General features: G+C 42.4%; 1 protein-coding gene across 1 annotated transcript in view; it reads right to left on the bottom strand.

Moving 5' to 3' along the window:
- The window catches only part of LOC124623100 (zwei Ig domain protein zig-8-like), a 235,041-nt gene extending 214,776 nt beyond the window's left edge, over positions 1 to 20,265 (bottom strand). The window contains exon 1 of the mRNA XM_047148891.1: positions 20,185 to 20,265. Within this exon, the coding sequence (XP_047004847.1) occupies positions 20,185 to 20,248 (64 nt within the window). The 5' untranslated portion in view covers positions 20,249 to 20,265. The remainder of the gene's footprint in view (positions 1 to 20,184) is intronic.
- Positions 20,266 to 21,440: the final 1,175 nt, after the last annotated feature.

Raw genomic sequence — 21,440 nt, 5'->3', positions numbered from 1 at the left:
ACTTTACAGCCCTACCGGTACTACACCGGCCTGTCACATTAATGCGACCACTGCCCATGTTCGATCTCAAAGTGCAATAACCACTCACAGACTGGCGATGGCAGCACTACAAATGGAAAGTATATGAATCTTGTCCGGGGGGTACACGGAAAGCAGTGCAATTATTCTCGCAGTGACGAAATGGAGAGGTTTATCTGATGTCCAAAGGGACATGATCGTCGGCTCTCAGGCCAAGGATGGAAGCATTTCCGAAACGGTTTAGTTTGTAAACAGTTAGCATGGCTCAGTGGTTAAAATATAACGTCCACAGTAAAATGGCGCCACAGAAAACGGGCCTCGAGGCAACTTTGGTGCAGTACAGGCCATAGATGATAAGGGTGAACGACGGTTGTGAGAATGTGTGCGGGAGAATAGATTTGCAATTTGTAATATTATTGGGATTTCCGTAGTATGAAAGCTGTGAGTACCCTTGGAAAGGCATTCACCTATCTGTATATTAAATGATCAACTTATGAGATGAGACATATTCTTTGAAAGACATTTGTTTTATATACTTTACATAACTGTAAAGATGCGCATCTAGCGCGGACGCTAATACTTCGATTGCGCAGTCAAAGAAACATTTTAACAGAAGCTGAACTGACGTTCCGCTTCGATCTAAATAAAAGATGACAGTAAAAAACTTTTGTAGATCTTCAGATTATAATGTACTTCTGCTTGTAATGTGAAAACGTAAAGAAAGTCGACTTCAAGCTAGAAAAGTGAGCGATCTTGCCAGCGTGCAGACAACATTATTAATTAATAAAATTCAAGTAATTTATGTTCGAAACTGTAAATCGGCAAGTTATTGTTATGAAGGTGTTGAACAGTGCAAGAATTGTCTTTAACGAAGGAGAAAAGTAATGACTGTAATTTGTGACAAAAACGTAAACCAAGGAGACAGCACAGGGCAGGCTGAAATCCGATCGCACCATACAGTTGGAAAAGTACTTATGTAAGTCATATTGCTTATAAATAAGCCCTAATTTGCCAGTGAGAATTGTTTGAATATATTTAGTGTTTACCAGAATTCTTATTCTGTTCTTTTCCTTTATACTTTTTTAACCTCCACGCCATATTATTTTTATAAATGTCAAACAGCCTTTACTACAGCAGAGAATACTGCGGCATCCTGGTCGTGTACAGAAGGCCGCCCCTTGTCTTCTATACAATTCATAGCTGCCCCATTTATTAATGATTTCATTTGTAAATGCAATTTTGTTACTGTTCATTGTTAAAGGTCCCTTAGGTAATTATAAAATTCATACTGATTACGTAAAGAAATCCGGGTTGTTCTGTTCCAAATAATAGAAGTCTTTGCGTAATCAAAAACTAGCTTCCTTCTGACAACGATCAGGAGCCGACCAGAAGACGGACGTCTTCGACCGCTTTCGTGTCTCCTGTGGCAGAGCTGTGCCAAACTGGGAAAACGACATTCTAGTATGAAACACAGATTTAAATTGAAAGAATAGAAATATATTTAACCTAATAATTTTTTTTATCATACTAGAAACTGTAGAAAAACTGATCGCCCACATGAATCAAGGAGCTACCAACACTGTCTCCTCAACGAATGTTCAGCGAACGTTGCCACGTAAAGGCCTCCGCAACTGCGCCTGGTTCATGCACGTATGCTGAATTCATATGCGACGAAGGCTGGAATCTGCATTCCAGCATCAGAAGATGACGTTATAACGGCCCCCTGCCTTAATATGATGAAAATGCAGTTTTATGTTAGTAAATAAAATGTCGCATGCTTTAGGAGATTATAACTTCTCATCAAAACATTTCAAAGATGTTCGAAGGGTGGTCGTCACAACGCTGAATATTACTGTTTCAAAGATAAAGTTTATGGCTCTTCACTTTTGTTGTCTAGGGTATTATATATTTATAAGAGGTCCGGATTTTTAAAAAAAGGTTAGGCTGGAGACATATAGTAGTTTTATAAAAGTCATCACACGTTTTATTCCTCTTTAAAAAGCACACGTAAAGTTTACCTGGCGTCTCTAACAAAACAGTTACATCTTGTGCATGAACCTCTTTGGTTCTGTGATCCACACATGTTTACATACAATGGAATTAGCCGGCACCAAAAATACTGACCGGCGTGACTTTCACAACTTCACTAAGCCAACTGCCTCCCGGTCTTTGACAGTGCTCGTATTTATAACCTTCCAAAGAGATGAACAAATTATCTGTCCATTTTTTAGAGTCAATTAAATTGTTATTAAATGAATTATTTACATGAAATAGTTACGAATGATTCTGGTGCTCAGGTGTTTAGATTAAAAACATAAATGGTGCATTTTACAAATAATTACAAGTGTCAACCAAGTGAAATAGCTGGATTACAAAGTGTTGAATATTACCTGTCTCATTTGCATAATATTGAGGTTAAAAACTGCAAATCTGTAAATTACGTGAGTATACAGTACAAAAGTATTATGAAACTTATTTGTTTTTAATACTAAGTGTAGTGAATAATCAGGTTCTCCTGGCCAAATTTTATAACGAGCAATTTCGTAGTTACATATGTTGACACTTTGAATAAGTAAATGTGAGAATAACATAATAGTTGCTAACGAAATATTCGTGTTAAAACAGTTTAAATAAATGTACCTTGCTTTTACAATCTCTTTTGAATCGAAATATTATATTTTAATGACATTGAAAAACATTGCATCAAAATTGCATCCATACGAAGTTTAACTAGTTTAAGTTTAATTTGCTGAAAAATCGTAATTTATCTTCGGTATCGTATACTTCCATACTTCTTTTCCCTTCTATCGGGATCATTACAACGTCCACTGAAGGGAGGCAGGTGGCCTTTACATACGACATAAGGCTGATGGCGTTTGAAACTAAAGCCTTGCCACATTACTCGGAAATTTTCCTGTCGGAGAAGGAAGCGTTATAGTCTTAGGAATATTTTCCTAGCATTCACTGAGTGGTCTCGTTACTTTGGAAGCACAATAGAGCAACACAAGTATTCATCTACACTTGGGGTCCGTGTCCACCGCTAAATTCAGTTCGGTTTTCCGCGTCACGATGGGATCTACCAGCAGAACAATTCTATGTGTCACGCAGCTCACAGTGTACGTGTGTGATTCCAGGAGCCCCAGGATATGGCTACTGTACTCCCGTGGCCATCAAAACCCCCGACTTGAAACCCATTCTGGAATTTGAGGACGACACAGATCGGACCGTTCGCGCCATGGATCTTCAACCGAGAAACCTTGTCCAGTTGTCCTCGGCACTGGAATCGACATGACTCCACATCCACTTCGGTGACTTCCATAATCTCACTGACACTATTCCTGCATGTCTCGCAGCGGTCCTCGCTATAAATAATGGTGACCTGTGGCACCATGAATATCACAGTGGGTGATGAATGGTACAACTTCTCCTTTCAGAAGTCCTGAGAGGTGACTTCTGCTGTGTCAGCAGTTGATTACTTTTCTTGTAGTAAAACACCTGACTGCTGTCTTCCGTTACTCGTTCTATGACGTCTTCTGTGAGACGTTCACATGAGTCTGCTACTTCGCCAGATAGACTGTGGTGCAGCATTTGTCATAGTTGTTAAGTAAGTTGATGGAAACCTCAATAAACAAGTTTGGGATATTAATGATAAAGCATGATTTGCTTTGGTTTTCTAATCTTATCCTGACAGATTACCCTACGATGGTTGCCACCGTTCATGTGCTTTCGGAAAACTCTAGTTTGGCGTATTTCTTTATTGATTTCCGTGCTGATGCAAACAAATACTGCAAGCTCAGAGAAAGTCGTGGACGAAATGCATACTATCTCTCAATATTATGACGTAAAGAAAGATACAGAAAGAGTGGGAGTTTAGGTACAGGCGACAGAAGTCCGATTTTGAAGATAAATATTGGCTGTACCATTCATTAATATAATCGACAGACTACACCTGTAACTAAGCTAAATGGGTCGTGGAATAAACGTATGCAACTCTGAAAGAGAATAATGTCTGTTGCTAATATTCTACATGTACTTTTAAGATAATATCTGAGAGAGAAAACTTGTACGCATTTTGTCTGCATGCATTACTCCTTCTCTTATCTATGAACAATTTAGGTTCTTTCAATAGCACAGAAGGCTTTTGTCGTTTTTAATGTACATATTTGTAAAATATTACTTTTCTTTTAACAACAATGTCGTCGTCGGCTGATACTTGTATCCAAGTTTTATTTTTCTCTTATATTTCCATTATTGCATGGCAAGTGAGATATGTATATGTCTACGTTAGCTTAGCAGACCAATCCTGACATGAAACATGCGGCCATTTACTTTACAAATAATAGAGGATGGAGGGTGTGGATGGGCCTGGCGAAGTTTGCATCTTTGATGATTTTCATTGTCCTGCCTTCGACTTTCCTGCTCAGAATGTGAAACAGCAGCTGAGATAGACGTGTGCAGTGCTTACGATCTCCTGCAGTGACACACCAATTACTTGGGTCCATGTTTAGATTCTTGAGGTTCCTCATGAGTTATTCCTTATATCGCTTCAGAGGAGCACCACGGGCCATCTACTTGTGTTCACTTCACTATTTAGAATTTGTAGAGGAAGTGCGTGGTTTCTCATGCGCTGGACATGCCCAATTCATTTGAGTTGGTTACCAATAACAATGGCTTCTAAATTAAATAGCTTTGCCTTCTCAAGAACCTTAGTGTTTGGCACGAAGTCATCCCACTTGATTTCGGTAACGTATCTAACCTTTATTGGTTGAAGCATAATAGTTTCTTAAGATCATGGTGATATAGTGTGAGCGTTTCGCAACCATGGAGCAGGGTAGAAACAACAACTGCTCGATACACCACCAGTTTGGTGCATAGTGTCAGCTCTATTCAGGAAGATCGATGTAGAAGACGTCCAAAAGTAACATGTGCGGCGTGCTTCCTGTTCTCGACGTTCTTTCCCGACGGAAAATTAGTTGATAATATACAGAGTGATTATAATTAAACTTAAACTATGAAAACCCTGTAGAAATAACACCACTGGTCAGAATGCCGTCAAAATGCAACGCTATATTATCGGAGAAGGGGAAAACTTGTGGCAGACGAAAAAAAAATAGTGGTAAAATTGATCAATAGGTAGAGCTGTATGTGTCAGAATATGAAAAGTTTCCGTGTGGTTCTAGGCGCTACAGTCTGGAGCCGGGTGATCGCTACGGTCGCAGGTTCGAAACCTGTCTCGGGCATGGATGTGTGTGATGTCCTTAGGTTAGTTAGGTTTAATTAGTTCTAAGTTCTAGGCGACTGATGTCCTCAGAAGTTAAGTCGCATAGTGCTCAGAGCCATTTTGAAAAAGCCTGTCATGCGCACGACCCATTGCTGGTATAAACACGCCAAGTACACGGTTTTTCCTCCTTTCGTGTCTGCAACGTTCGTCATGGCTGTCTTAATGCAGGATCGCGCTCTGCTTGTAAAATTGTATTACAAGAATGATGAGCGTGCACGAGTCGCTCTGCAGAAGCTCCGGGCACTAAAGGGTTTGAAAAAAGGTGTTGGTGCGAAGACTGCCGCAGGGGTGGAGAAAATGATTCGGAAATTCGAAACGACGGGTTCTCTTGGTGTGCAACCTGGTAGAGGGAGGAAACAAATTGATTCGATATCAGTGGATGCAGTGACCAGACCAATCCAGGAGACGAGTGGTGGTGTGCAAGATAGTGGAGCACGGAGAATTGCCACAATATTCGACATATCCGTAAACACAGTGCGTAAAATCCACGAAACATCCATCTTTGCGATCCATTCTCAATTACCCATGTGCACGAGCTGCTCCCTGTTGACCTTCCAGCTAGAGAGACATTTGCATAAGAATTTCTTGCTCACATGGAATTGGACGGTGATTGGCCGTGGAAGATTTTATGGACGGACGATGCCCACTTCCATCTGACAGAATATGTCAATACACAGAATTGTCGAATATGGGCAACGGAAAATTCACACGCAAATCAACCAGTACCACTTCATCCTGAAAAGATCACTGTGTGGTGCGGACTGACTGCGTAATTTACCATAGGGCCATATTTCTTCGAAGAGAAAGGTGTTCCCGGTTCTGTTACCTGTACCGACACTGGTATGCGCTATGGGAGCCTTTCGCGCAACCACGTCAATCCAGCTCTCCAACAGCGTGAATGTGTGGATGGGATCCGTTTTATGCAAGATGGCGCACCTCCACACTTTGCAAGTGCAGTTCAGCAGCTGCTGAACCACCGTTTCTGAAATGCTAGAATTATCAGCCGCCACTTCCCTACAGCCTAGCTGTCCCGATCACCTGATCTTAATCCGTGAGATTTCTGGTTTTGGGGCTATCTGAAAGATGTTGAAACATATTGTGTTCAATGCTCCGATTGCAATCTTGGCTGCATTGACGGCACGCACTGCGCAACCCATTCTGAATGTGACCCCGGAAACACTTCGATCAGTTGTGGAACATGCTGTTTCTCGATTTCAACTTGTAGCAGAAAGAGGTGGACAGCATATTTAACCTGTTTTGCGGCAGTGACACGTAAATTAATAATACGACTGGATTTTGATTGATGCTTTTTATGCACTTTTTGACCACAGTACAATTAAAAACCGATGTGAATGATACTTTTATGCGGTTTTTGGCCTCAGGACAATTAAAAACCGATTTTTCCCATCCGATGTGATATGACCTTGCCTTAGTGGATGGGCTTATGAAACTAACAATGTCTCACCTGTACACCCTTACACACTGAGCAGTACAGTTTGTTTAACGTCGAACGTACACCTTAGGCATCGTTGTATGATTCATTTGTCATTTGTAGTCGACCACTGTTAAATTATGATGCTTACAGTGACATCTATTGCTACATTTCGTAACTATTTATTTTTCTGTTGCCATACGTTTTCCCCCTCCTTCGGCAAGATTCCGTTGCAATTTCACGTCATTCTGACCAGTGCTGTTATTTCTACAGCGTTTTGAAAATTTGAGTTTAATTATAATCACTCTGTACTTCCCAGATAGAGGGAGTGCAACATTTTAGAAAGAAGTGCAGGAAGCAGAAATGTGGACTTCCGCAAAAGGCGGTTTCAGGAGCTGGCTGTGTTAGTACCTTTGTTTTTTTGTATGTTGAACGTCACACCAAACAAGACAAACAGTAACTTAAGAAGAGTGTGCTGAATTTCGAGATCGATCAAACTGTCCACACGGAATATAGTTTCGGCAGGGTGCAGAGTATTCTCATGTTATAGTATTATGTTATATGAAGCTTTACGAATTTTACTTTATATCATTTTGCATTATTCTCTTGTATATGTCCGTCTATTGTAACCGACCCATAAAATAATCGAGATACGCGTCAAAGAAAGCAATAAACTTTAAATTCTTACACTACAATACTAGATATATTTTTGCTGAGTATCAACTCTGAATTTACTGTATCGTTACTCATTTACTTACATAAATCGTAACTAGCGTTTCCCGAAATACAGAATACTTCCTTGTCTGAATTCTTTTGGTCACTGCTGCTCTGAACAGAATTAATTCAAGAGTATACCCCAATCGTGTCTCAGTTAAATCATCTGCCAGCGAAAATCGTGACATTTTCTTTGCGAGGAAGCGTTGAATGACGCCGTTTCCGAGGCCAGCGTATATTAAATGGACATATAGACGCACACAAACATGTGTTAACTAATTATTATCCCACTTCCTGACCCTATTTATTTCCTCTCTCTCTCTCTCTCTCTCTCTCTCTCTCTCTCTTTCCATTAATTCGAAACTGTAGCGCTTGGTTGCCTTCAGCCCCATTTAACTTCATCGTGTGTTGATTTTCCTCCACTAAATACAAACTGGGAATTGTTTTCTATCGATACGGGTCCTCAACATTTACAATTAAGTACTTAACATAATATTTACAAATACATTAACAAGACAAACGCCCAGTTTGATCATTTGATTTGGAACGTCTTATTCGCTGGGTTTTTCAAACCAGGATTGAGTCTGTGCTGTTCCAAAGATTTTACACCCGCTCCTACTTCAAGAAACAGTTTCATTACTGGAAAAATATTTCTTTTGATGAACTTCATTTCCACCAGTCTGTGCTTTTGAAATAGTACTTTACTAAGGAATCCTTTGATGTGTCTATTTTTACTCATTCTCAAATTCGTAATATACTGAATACGTCAACTCCGTAAGTTGCATAAAACAAAAGGTACATGTCAGTCTAAGGATTATGCATAACATAGCCGTCAATATACGAGACCTCGGTATGTGTATCAAGAGCTGTTTGCAGTTCTGCCGGTGTTAGGAAGTGTGTGCGGGAAAAATGGCTTATACAACTTACTAGGATGACGTGTCCACAGCTATCACGCCTCTGAGAAAGGGAAAAGATTCAAACAAGCTAGTAGTGATTAATTAAGCCATATTTTGAAGTTGGTAAAAATGATATCGCTCTCCGAAGGTGACGAGTCTGTGATACCCTCCCAGAGGAATCCAATATAAACTATTATTAGCTCAAATTAAAATAAGCTTATAAGAATTTTAAATCAAGTAGACAGTTCATTGAGCAAAGATTTTATGTTGAGAATAAATAAAGCTATGGCGTTAGTGATAAAGACTAGAGAAAGGGGAATAATGTCTTGCAAAACATAATTTTAAAATGTGGTCATTGGGAGTCGGCCTTCTAAGCAGATAAATGGTATCTACGACAGATTTTTAATGGTTTCAAATAGAGGTATATAACAGCACAACATTTTTGACTATAATCCTGGATTAACTAAACATAAGGATGTGGAGGGTAGATGGTGAGAACTGAAGAAAATAACAATTAAGAGATTTTTAAATTGTCGTTGTTAAAATGTGTGTCAAAATTATGAGAGCAAAGTAGGCAAAAATCAGAAAGTGACGAAGAGAATAAGAGAGGTAGGAGTCTATTAAAATCTTTTGCACTAAAGTAGCAGATTTGTGTGGAACGCATTATAGCATTCACAAAACAGTTAAACACTGAAAGTAGTTGTAGCTGGAAATTCGAAAATGATGACTGATAATAAGATTAATGTATATCCCAACTTGATCGATTTTTGCACATGGAGTCGTACTGTTCATCAACTCACAAAACATTTCTGATAACCATGTATCTGAAAGATCCCATCACGATGTCACACAGTTCTTCAGTTGCTTTTTGATGCACTTCTTCATGCTTACTTAGAAAATGTAACAAGTCTAGTAAAGAGAGAGTGTTTACACTACGCTTGTCCGCTCTCTTCTGGAGTACTGCTGTGAAATGTGGGATCCGCTTCAGATAGTGTTAAGGGAGGACACCGAACAGATCCAAAGAAGTGCAGCTCATTCTATACTATAACTAATTAGGGGAGACAGTGCCCGTGGTTATTATACATGTAATGTGATGGTAGTAATTAAAAAAAGTCGTTTTTCGTCGCAAGAGGACGTTCGCATGAAATTTGAATCAGCAGCTTTCTCCTTAGAGTATGAAGATATTTTGTTGGCGCCCACCCACTTAGGGAGAAATGACCATCATAATAAAATAAGAGAAATCAGAGGTCGAACCGAAAGATGTATGTTTCCGGTTTCGCCACGCGCTTTTCAAGATTTAAGGGCAACAAGCTTGAATGTGGCTCGATGAATCCTCTGCAAGTCACTTAATTGTAAGTAGCAGAGTAATCATTTTGGTATAGATGTAGATTATCTTGGAAGATGATTTAATGGCTGAGTTAAATGAATCCTGGTAACCCTTCGTTCAACTCAACAACAAGCGATCTGCTATCTGTCACATAATACGTACATATTCATCTCAACATGCATTTCAAGATATTAATTTCATTGCTTGGTGCAGTTTCATTGCGAGCAAATTTTTATCCTATTGCTGTTTGAGCACGTGGTTCTACAGACATGTCACACTTGCTGCACTATTTACGCCACTCACGTTGCCGAATCTCAACGTCAAATAAACGGCTGAGATTGAAATGACGAATATTACCAGCATTTATAAGACTTAAAAAGAAGCTTACAGTCCCTGGCTGGTTCGTATGTCCTACAAGAAGTCATATTTAGTGAAAGCTAGAACAACCAAGTACGAACAAACTATAATGAAAGACGTTGACATGATACACTCTCTAGAACTGAAGGGTAATTAATTTTAGAAAATGGATTTCTTTCAAACAGAACCAATCAGAGGCAGCAATAACGATAGTACGAAAACGTGAAAATGTGTTGCACATTGATCACGAAATTCTGATGTTAGTGTAATGATGGGAGACTACTTTCAAATCATCCAGTTCCATTGAAATATTATTAGACACGTGTTGATCAATACTGGAGAACTTCTAGGTAATTTTTGATCTATTAATTCACAAAACACATTTGGATAGAGTTAGAGATATTTCCACGAAAGGAAAGAGGCTTCATTACAGAATAAAACAGAGGATTTTTGAGAAAAACGTAAGTCAAAATGAGCATAAGTACGGCAATGAGAGAAACGATCATTGTATCCTCGAGTATAATTCTAGTCTCCAATACAAAGAAAAAATTTGTAAACGAGTAAATATCAGCTGTACAGTGGCTCAAGTATCGTATAATCGCCAAATAATAAAAAAGGAGAGTATGGCGAAGGCGGGAATATTGCAGTCTATGGAAACAGGAGTTCAGGAGCATATGCGAAGCACGTATTTTATTTGTTTCACATGCTCCATTACGTTGCAATATCAGTCAGCCGAAAATAATCACAAATCAGGATAGAAGCCGGATCATGTTGACTTCGTTCCACAATATTTCGGCTGACAACCGTTCAGCCATCTTCAGGTGAGTGTCAGCCGACTGGAGACTGCTAGTTGAGGGTGTCATCTTTAAGGAAAAATATTGGAGCGAAGTCTACTTCAAGAGAGTTTTAGAAGTTCGCCCGCTTATCAGCAATGTTACCGTAAGAAGATACTGTTCGACGCGCTATTGTCAAATTAACAGATAGGGCTTTTGCCAATTTAACGGTGTCTCTGAACCGGATAGGCTTAAATTTCGCCCATACGCCGAGAACGCTGCTTCTAATTGATTTTATCAGTGCTGTTGAGGAAGCTGTTAGTCCTCTTCCTAGTGACGCTGCAGAAGAAATAAGACTAGAAACATTTGGAGCACTCATGAAAGCTCCGCATCAGAAGAGCAAAAGTTCTGCCATGGAAAGCGCTGCACTACGAAAGCCTGGAAAAAATCCTCACACGGTGGTCTTACCAGCGGATAAGGGAAGTGCCACCGTGCTTTTGTAACGTGAGAGATTTATGAACAGAAGATTTATAGCTTGCTGAGTGGGCCAGTGTACTGGAAGACTGACAAAGACCCCACCGGGAAAGTGGAAATAAAAACGTCAGCGCTGATGAATTCTTCTTCTGCTCTGCAAGAAGTGGCCAAAAGACTTTCGCCCACAAAAACAGGTACTCATTAGCATTTAACTTCTTCTTTCTTCTGGTAGACAATACAAATGGCATGCTTGGAACAAGAGTACCATAAGGCTGTTTAGCCAACACTCCTGTAGTCTCAGCTATACTAAAAGTCTTCCAAGCCAAAATGTTAGCATCTGGAAATGCAACAAGGGCCACCATAATCAGCTTGGTTGCCCCATACAACAGCCAGTGTCAGCCATGTACTACCTCCAAACACTGCTTGTACATCACAAGTAAAGTTCCGATGGAGTACACGAAAACCATTTGGACCTCCAATCAATTGTTGCTTATTAAACTGCCCAGCCAAGTCAATTTCAATCGCCTTCAAATTACGATACACAGGTACACAGCGCCGACAGCGACGACGGTAACCACGTCGCAGAGGCATTGCTGTGGCACGTTAACACAAGTGAACGTAGCAAGCCAACGCCCAGCGAGACACCCAGAGCTATGTGTACGCACTCCTCGACGTTCGCAGAGCGAATGACGCTGAGTGCTGCGGCGCAGCTGGAGGCCAGCACATCCTATCGCACCACAACTTCCACTCGCCACGCGCTCGCCGAGCGTCAGCGCGCCTTATCAGCCCGACTGCTACAACCGGAAGTCAATTTCAGCGCAAGGCGGGCCTAGTAATATTAGGGCCCGCGTTCGCCCGGCAGCATCTCCAGTGCAGCATTTAACTTCTTCCTCAAGAGAACCATAAGGCTGTTTAGCCAACAGTTCCGTAGTCTCAGCAATACTCCAAGTCTTCCAAGCCAAAACGTTAGCATCAGGAAATGCTTCAAGGCCGCCACAATCTGCTTGGTTGCCCCATACAACAGCCAGTGTCAGCCATGTACTACCTCCAAACACTGCATTTACATCACAAGTAAAGTTCAGATGGAGTCCACGAAAAACATTTGAGCCTCAAATCAATTGTTGCTCATTAAACTGCCCAGCCAAGTCAATATCAATCGCCTTCAAATTAAGATAAACAGGTACACTGCGCCGACAGCGACGACGATAACCACGTCGCAGAGGCATTGCTGTGGCACGTTAACACAAGTGAATGTAGCAAGCCTATGCCCAGTGAGACACCCAGAGCTATGTGTCCGCACTCCTCGACGTTCGCAGAGCGAATGACGCTGAGTGCTGCGGCGCAGCTGGACGCCAGCACATCCTATCGCACAACAACGTCCACTCACCACGCGCTCGCAGAGCGTCAGCACGCCTTATCAGCCCGACTGCTACAACCGGAAGTCAATTTCAGCGCAAGGCGGGCCTAGTAATATTAGGGCCCGCGTTCGCCCGGCAGCATCTCCAGTGCAGCATTTAACTTCTTCCTCAAGAGAACCATAAGGCTGTTTAGCCAACAGTTCCGTAGTCTCAGCAATACTCCAAGTCTTCCAAGCCAAAACGTTAGCATCTGGAAATGCTTCAAGGCCGCCACAATCTGCTTGGTTGCCCCATACAACAGCCAGTGTCAGCCATGTACTACCTCCAAACACTGCATTTACATCACAAGTAAAGTTCAGATGGAGTCCACGAAAAACATTTGAGCCTCAAATCAATTGTTGCTCATTAAACTGCCCAGCCAAGTCAATATCAATCGCCTTCAAACTACGATTAACAGGTACATTGCGCCGACAGCGACGACGATAACCACGTCGCAGAGGCATTGCTGTGCCAATCGTCCACGAAAACAGGTACTAATCAGCATTTAACTTCTTCTTTCTTCTGGTAGCCAATACAAATGGCATGCTTGGAACTAGAGTCCCATAAGGCTGTTTAGCCAACAGTCCTGTGGTCTCAGCAATACTCCAAGTCTTCCAAGCCAAAATGTACCTAGCATTATTAGGCCCCTGTTGCGCTAAAATTCACTTCCGGTTGCGGCAGTCGTGCTGATAAGGTGCGCTGACGCTCTGCGAGCTCGTGGCGACCGGAAGTTGTGGTGCGATAAGCTATACTGGCGTCCAGCTGCGCCGCAGCACGGAGCGTCATTCACCCTGCAAACGTCGAGCAGTGCGGACGCGTAGGTCTGGGTGTCTCGCTGGGCGTTGGCTTGCTACGTTCACTTGTGTTAACGTGCCACAGCAATGCCTCTGCGACGTGGTTACCGTCGTCGCTGGCGGCGCAGTGTATCTGTGTATTGCAGTTTGAAGGCGATTGATATTCACTTGGCTGGGCAGTGTTCGGAGGTAGTACATGGTTGACACTGGCTGTTGTATGGGGCAACCAAGCAGATTATGGTGGCCTTGAAGCATTTCCAGATGCTAACATTTTGGCTTGGAAGACTTGGAGTATTACTGAGACTACAGGACTGTTGGCTAAACAGCCTTAAGGTTCTCTTGTTCCAAGCATGCCATTTGTATTGTCTATCAGAAGGAAGAAGAAGTTAAACGCTGATGAGTACCTGTTTTTGTGGGCGAGAGTCGGCAATGGCAATTGTAAAATAAAGATCAATGGCGACTGCGTGTTGTATTATAGACAAGAAAGTGTGTTTGGTCCTTTCCTTGTCTCTATACCTTATCTCCCTCTTTTTTTTTATACAAAAAATATGTTCACTTTTTGTTTCTGTGGCATTGCCGCTCTTGTTTGCTCGCTAGGCGGGTGACCCTCTCCCCTCTGGTAGCATCCTATTTTATCGACTAGGTTGAGGAAAGAGAAGTTGATTCGGCAGAACTCAGCCAGAGAGTCTTCTGGCGATATGTTGATGACACGTATGTAGTGTGGCCCTATGGTGAAGAAGAACCTCATAGTTTTATGCCACCCAATGTATATGTTCTTTGGAAGATTCATAAGATAGAGATTCCGTTACGGCCGATCGCCAGTAATATCGATGCCCCCACGTGTCATTTGGCTATATGTCTTGCCTGTTTACTGAGACCTTTGTGGGGAATTGCACGCATCACGTTCGCAACTCTGCTGACTTCATCAATATACTAAAATCACTTCAACTCAGTGAAACTGACATTAGTGAGCATTGATATCCTCTCACTTTTCACTAAGGTTTCTCTTATGGACTGTTTGTTATTCATCAGCAATAAGTCCACGAACGATATAAATGCACTTTTTCATCAAGTCCTTTCCTCAACCTAGTTTTAAATTAACAATGATTTTTTTGAGCGAACTGACGGTGTTGCCACGGGCAGTCCCCTCTCCCCTCTGGTAGCAAACTATTTTAAGGACTACTTTGAGGAAAGAGAACTTGATTCGGCAAAACTTAGCAAGAGAGTCTTCTGGCGTTATGTAGATGACACTTTTGCAGTGTGGCCCTATGGTGAAGTAGAACTGTCGTGTTTTTTTGCAACATAGGAAGTCAGTCCACAAGAACATCAGATTTACGATACAAATAGAGACGGATGGTTGCTTACCGTTTTAGGACGTCTTTACCGTAGGAATGTTGATGTATTATTGTGGCATTCTGTCTACTGTAAGTCTACACATTGGGACCTCTCTCTGGAAGCCTCGAGTTGCCGTCACTCTTCACAAACTACCGGCGTCCTTAGAACGGTGGTTCACGGGGCACATGTTATTTCTGATGCAGGCAGTGTTACATAGGAGCCAGAACATCTACAGTCGACGTTCGGAGATAATGGTTACTCAAAACATTAGATTACTACAGCGCTAAGGAGGAAGACCCGTGACTGCCCACAACATCAATAAGATAAGGAGTTCTTCAAGTCTAGGGTGTTCCTTACATACGTCGGCAACCTTCCTTCTAAAGTAGGCAGTATCTTAAGGAAACGTCAAATTAAAGTAACAATCCTGTCAGCGGCCATTGTAAGTGGTTTTCCCGGTTCGGTAATGGACGAGCAGGGACTCCTGAAGTCCGGAATTTAGAAAATTCCTTCCCAGCGTGGGAAAGCTTACATACGTCAGACGATATGCACAGGACATGAGAGGTGCATCGAACATGAGCGCCACACTCGCCTTTCGCAGCCCAGTAAGTCGGACGTAACTGAGCGTTGTATTACCAGATTTTCGATTATCCGGCCACAAAAATCTTGGCCCCGACGATATCCTTCTGGTACTGAATAATTAAAGAATGTGTGGAAATACATCTAGCAGAAGATAGTCTAAATCGTGATCGTGGCTTTCAACTAGACAGTGTTTGGGCCCGGGGATCCTAATTTCTTCTGAGAAAAAACATTTCATTCGTAACGGCACGTCTAGTGACATCTGACGTTTGTTTTTAACGCCGGTAGCGCGCATTGCGACACTGGGCCGACATGTAGTTTCACCTTTACGTATGCTCCTGCGCGCCACAGGCAATGAAAATTGGGTCCATCACTTCAAACTGTGAAAAAACCGGCTGATCCATGGAGTGGCGCCACATTACGTCAACTCCGACGACACAGTTTAAGACCGCAACCACGGCCGGTTAATTTATGGCAGCTGTCTTCTGGGACTCTGAAGGGGCTACTCTATGACGTCCTCTCTCATTGTGCAACGACGGACTCTGAAGTATATTGTACTACCCTCAGGAAATTGAAGAAACGGTTCCAGAGTATTCATCTATGAAAAATTGAATTTCTCCTTTTCCATGAGAACTCGAGGCCTCCCACAAATTTGCGCACGCGAATGGAGCTGACGCAGCTTCATTGGAGTGTTCTTGCTCATCCACCCTAGTGACTGGATCTCGCACCTTCGAACTTCCACCTCTTCCGCCCAATGAAGGAAGCAGTTAAGTGGTTGTTGAGGAAGTTACTGACGCGGCAAGATGTCGGCCCCGATGTCGGCTAGTAGAGTCGTATCATGGGGGCATACAGGTTGCGTAAGGCCGTCGCATTGAACGGAGATCACGTTGAAAACGTTGGATCTAGTAGACGAAAGGGTGGAGAATCTTGAAAAAAAACCAACCTCCTTTTAGGAAAAAATATTTTGCACTACTTATTTACGTCCCTCGCGTGTTATAATTTATACAAATTTTAGTGCACACACCATTCAAATCCCCCCATGAACCATGGACCTTGCCGTTGGTGGGGAGGCTTGCGTGCCTCAGCGATAAAGATGGCCGTACCGTAGGTGCAACCACAACGGAGGGGTATCTGTTGAGAGGCCAGACAAACATGTGGTTCCTGACGAGGGGCAGCAGCCTTTTCAGTAGTTGCAGGGGCAACAGTCTGGATGATTGACTGATCTGGCCTTGTAACATTAACCAAAACGGCCTTGCTGTGCTGGTACTGCGAACGGCTGAAACCAGGGGGAAACTACGGCTGTAATTTTTCCCGAGGTCATGCAGCTTAACTGTATGGATAAATGATGATGGCGTCCTCTTGGGTAAAATATTACGGATGTAAAATAGTCCCCCATTCGGATCTCCGGGTGGGGACTACTCAAGAGGACGTCGTTATCCGCAGAAAGAAAACTGGCGTTCTACGGATCGGAGCGTGGAATGTCAGCTCCCTTAATCGGACTCGTAGGTTAGAAAATTTAAAAAGGGAAATGGATAAGTTAAAGTTAGATATAGTGGGAATTAGTGAAGTTCGGTGGCAGGAGGAACAAGATTTCTGGTCAGGTGACTACAGGGTTATAAACACAAAATCAAATAGGGGTAATGCAGGAGTAGGTTTAATAATGAATAAAAAAATAGGAGTGCGGGTTAGCTACTACAAACAGCATAGTGAACGCATTATTAAGGCCAGGATAGACACAAAGCCCATGCCTACTACAGTAGTACAAGTTTATATGCCAACTAGCTCTGCAGATGATGAAGAAATAGATGAAATGTATGACGAGATAAAAGAAATTATTCAGGTAGTGAAGGGAGACGAAAATTTAATAGTCATAGGTGACTGGAATTCGTCAGTAGGAAAAGAGAGAGAAGGAAACATAGTAGGTGAATATGGGTTGGGGGGAAGAAATGAAAGAGGAAGCCGCCTTGTAGAATTTTGCACAGAGCATAACTTAATCATAGCTAACACTTGGTTCAAGAATCATAAAAGAGGGTTGTATACCTGGAAGAATCCTGGAGAGACTAACAGGTATCAGATAGATTATATAATGGTAAGACAGAGATTTAGGAACCAGGTTTTAAATTGTAAGACATTTCTAGGAGCAGATGTAGATTCTGACCACAATCTATTGGTTATGAACTGCAGATGGATACTGAAGAAACTGCAAAAAGGTGGGAATCTAAGGAGATGGGACCTGGATAAACTGAAAGAGCCAGAGGTTGTAGACAGTTTCAGGGAGATCATAAGGGAACAATTGACAGGAATGGGGGAAAGAAATACAGTAGAAGAAGAATGGGTAGCTCTGAGAGATGAAGTAGTGAAGGCAGCAGACGATCAAGTAGGTAAATAAGCGAGGTCTAATAGAAATCCTTGGGTAACGGAAGAAATATTGAATTTAATTGATGAAAGGAGAAAATATAAAAATGCAGTAAATGAAGCAGGCAAAAAGGAATACAAACGACTCAAAAATGAGATCGACAGGAAGTGCAAAATGGCTAAGCAGGGATGGCTAGAGGACAAATGTAAGGATGTAGAGGCTTGTCTCACTAGGGGTAAGATTGATACTGCCTACAGGAAAATTAAAGGGACCTTTGGAGAGAAGAGAACCACTTGTATGAATATCAAGGGCTCAGATGGCAACCCAGTTCTAAGCAAAGAAGGGAAGGCAGAAAGGGGGAAGGAGTATATAGAGGGTTTATACAAGGGTGATGAACTTGAGGACAATATTATGGAAATGGAAGAGGATATAGATGACGACGAAATGGGAGTTAAGATACTGCGTGAAGAGTTTGACAGAGCACTGAAAGACCTGAGGTGAAACAAGGCCCTGGGAGTAGACAACATTCCATTAGAACTACTGATGGCCTTGGGAGAGCCAGTCATGACAGAACTCTACCATCTGGTGAGCAAGATGTATGAGACAGACGAAATACCCTCAGACTTCAAGAAGAATATAATAATTCCAATCCCAAAGAAAGCAGGTGTTGACAGATGTGAAAATTACCGAACTATCAGTTTAATAAGTCACAGCTGCAAAATACTAACGCGAATTCTTTACAGACGAATGGAAAAACTGGTAGAAGCGGACCTCGGGGAAGATCAGTTTGGATTCCGTAGAAATGTTGGAACACGTGAGGCGATACTAATCTTACGACTTATCTTAGAAGAAAGATTAAGAAAAGGCAAACCTACGTTTCTAGAATTTGTAGACTTAGCGAAAGCTTTTGACAATGTTAACTGGAATACTCTCTTTCAAATTCTGAAGGTGGCAGGTATAAAATACAGGGAGCGAAAGGCTATTTACAATTTGTACAGAAATCAGATGGGAGTTATAAGAGTCGAGGGACATGAAAGGGAAGCAGTGGTTGGGAAAGGAGTGAGACAGGGTTGTAGCCTCTCCCCGATGTTATTCAATCTGTATATTGAGCAAGCAGTAAAGGAAAGAAAAGAAAAATTCGGAGTAGGTATTAAAATTCATGGAGAAGAAGCAAAAACTTTGAGGTTCGCCGATGACATTGTAATTCTGTCAGAGACAGCAAAGGACTTGGAAGAGCAGTTGAACGGAATGGACAGTGTCTTGAAAGGAGGATATAAGATGAACATCAACAATAGCAAATCGAGGATAATGGAATGTAGTCAAATTAAATCGGGTGATGCTGAGGGAATTAGATTACGAAATGAGACATTTAAAGTAGTAAAGGAGTTTTGCTATTTAGGGAGTAAAATATCGGATGATGGTCGAAGTAGAAAGGATATAAAATGTAGACTGGCAATGGCAAGGAAATCGTTTCTGAAGAAGAGAAATTTGTTAACATCGAATATAGATTTAAGTGTCAGGAAGTCGTTTCTGAAAGTATTTGTATGGAGTGTAGCCATGTATGGAAGAGAAACATGGACGATAACTAGTTTGGACAAGAAGAGAGTGGAACTTTCGAAATGTGGTGCTACAGAAGAATGCTGAAGATTAGATGGGTAGATCACATAACTAATAAGGAGGTATTGAATAGAATTGGGGAGAAGAGGTGCTTGTGGCTCAACGTGACTAGAAGAAGGGGTTAGCTGGTAGGACATGTTCTGAGACATCGAGGGATCACCAATTTAGTATTGGAGGGCAGCGTGGAGGGTAAAAATCGTAGAGGGAGACCAAGAGATGAATACACTAAGCAGATTCAGAAGGATGTAGGTTGCAGTAGGTTCTGAGAGATAAATGGCTCTGAGCACTATGCGACTTAACTTCTGAGGTCATCAGTTGCCTAGAACTTAGATCTAATTAAACCTAACTAACCTAAGGACATCACACACATCGATGCCCGAGGTGGTCGCTCGGTTCCAGACTGTAGCGCCCAGAACCGCACGGCCACTCCGGCGGACGGTTCTGGGAGATAAAGAAGCTTGCACAGGCTAGAGTAACATGGAGAGCTGCATCAAACCAGTCTCAGGACTTAAGAGCACAGCAACATTCTGTTTCTGTACGATTCTTTGTGGGAGAGCACCAGGAACCAATTCAGACCTGACGCCATGTACCCGACTTACGTTAGTAATTCATCGATCACTATTTTAACATTAGAGAAATGAGGGATGTATACAGTGTCATTTACGCCAGTGAAGTTTCCACTTTTTCCACTTCGATTCAGCTCGTTTTTGAACCTGTTTCTTCTTCCGCATCACGTGTTCTCGTGATTAACCGAGCGGAGCTACAGGGGTGAAAGTTATAAGCTTATACTACGTAATTCTTCAGAAGGCAGAAGCTTTTTGGGAACGGTGTACTTACCTGCTGGCGCGAGCAGCCACCACGAGAGCGGCAGCAGCAGCAGCAGCAGCGGTGGCGGAGGCATGCTCTGTCTGCTACATGGCGTCCAGCTGCCGAGCGGTCACTTCTGCAACAAGGGAGAACAGTCCCACACATGTCACAGGTAGCCATCGTTAACCGTCTTACTTAACCGTATCACTTCACGTATTCATTTAGAAGAACTGATTGCTGGTGATATTTTACAAGGGTAGTAAAGTAAGTAGCACAACATATTTTTTTTCCTGCAAGCAGATTGCTTTTATTCGATATTCCTTCTGCGTCTCGCGGAGTGCATCCTTCATTGGACGAAACAGATGGTAGTCGGTACATGTAAGAGATGGGCTGCAGCGTGGATGAGGAAGAAGAGTCCAATGAAGTTTTGTGAGCTCCTCTCGGGAGTGCTGACTTGTGTGAAGCCTTGCATTGTCATGAAGAAAAGTTCGTTTGCATCTTTGTGGCGGCGAAGGCAAAAATGGTTCAAATGGTTCTGAGCACTATGGGATTTAACTTCTAAGGTTATCAGTCCCCTATAACTTAGAACTATTTAAACCTAACTAACCTAAGAACATCACACACATCCATGTCCGAGGCAGGATTCGAACCTGCGACGTGGCGGTCACGCGGTTCCAGACTGTAGCGCCTAGAACCCCTTGGCCACTCCGGCCGGTGCGGCGAAGACACTGAATTCGTTCCTTCAGTTTACTGTGGTAGCACAATGCACTTCAGAGTTGATCGTTGCACCGCAAGCAACGAAATCAACCCCTTCAGAGTACTAGAGACCCGTACACATGGTATTTCCGGTTGAGTGCGCAGTTTTTAACATTTAATTCGGAGGAGAGGTGGCGTGGCCCCATCTATGGATGGCTGTTTTGTTTCCGCTCGAAATGATGAAACCATGTTTAGTTCAAATGGCTTCTGAGGTCATCAATCCTCTAGAACTTAGAACTACTTAAACCTAAAGTAATCTAAGGACATCACATACATCCATGCCCGAGGCAGGATTCGAACCTGCGACCGTAGCGGTCGCTCGGTTCCAGACTGTAGCGCCTAGAACCGCACGGCCACTCCGGCCGGCGGACAGGTTTGCACATCCTCCTTGCAATGATGACAGACACCTCGCCCAACCACTCGCCGTACTTTTCTTTACTATCTGGTTTCCGTACACATTCTGGAAGCGCCTTTGTATACCTACGATGCTTTAATTTTCCGGCAACAGAAACTCAATGACATCTCTCTGC

Source organism: Schistocerca americana, chromosome 7 (assembly GCF_021461395.2).
Source record: "Schistocerca americana isolate TAMUIC-IGC-003095 chromosome 7, iqSchAmer2.1, whole genome shotgun sequence".
NCBI classification, from domain to species: domain Eukaryota; kingdom Metazoa; phylum Arthropoda; class Insecta; order Orthoptera; family Acrididae; genus Schistocerca; species Schistocerca americana.
Note: the sequence above shows the minus strand (reverse complement) of the source record. Positions and strands in the feature narration are given on the sequence as shown.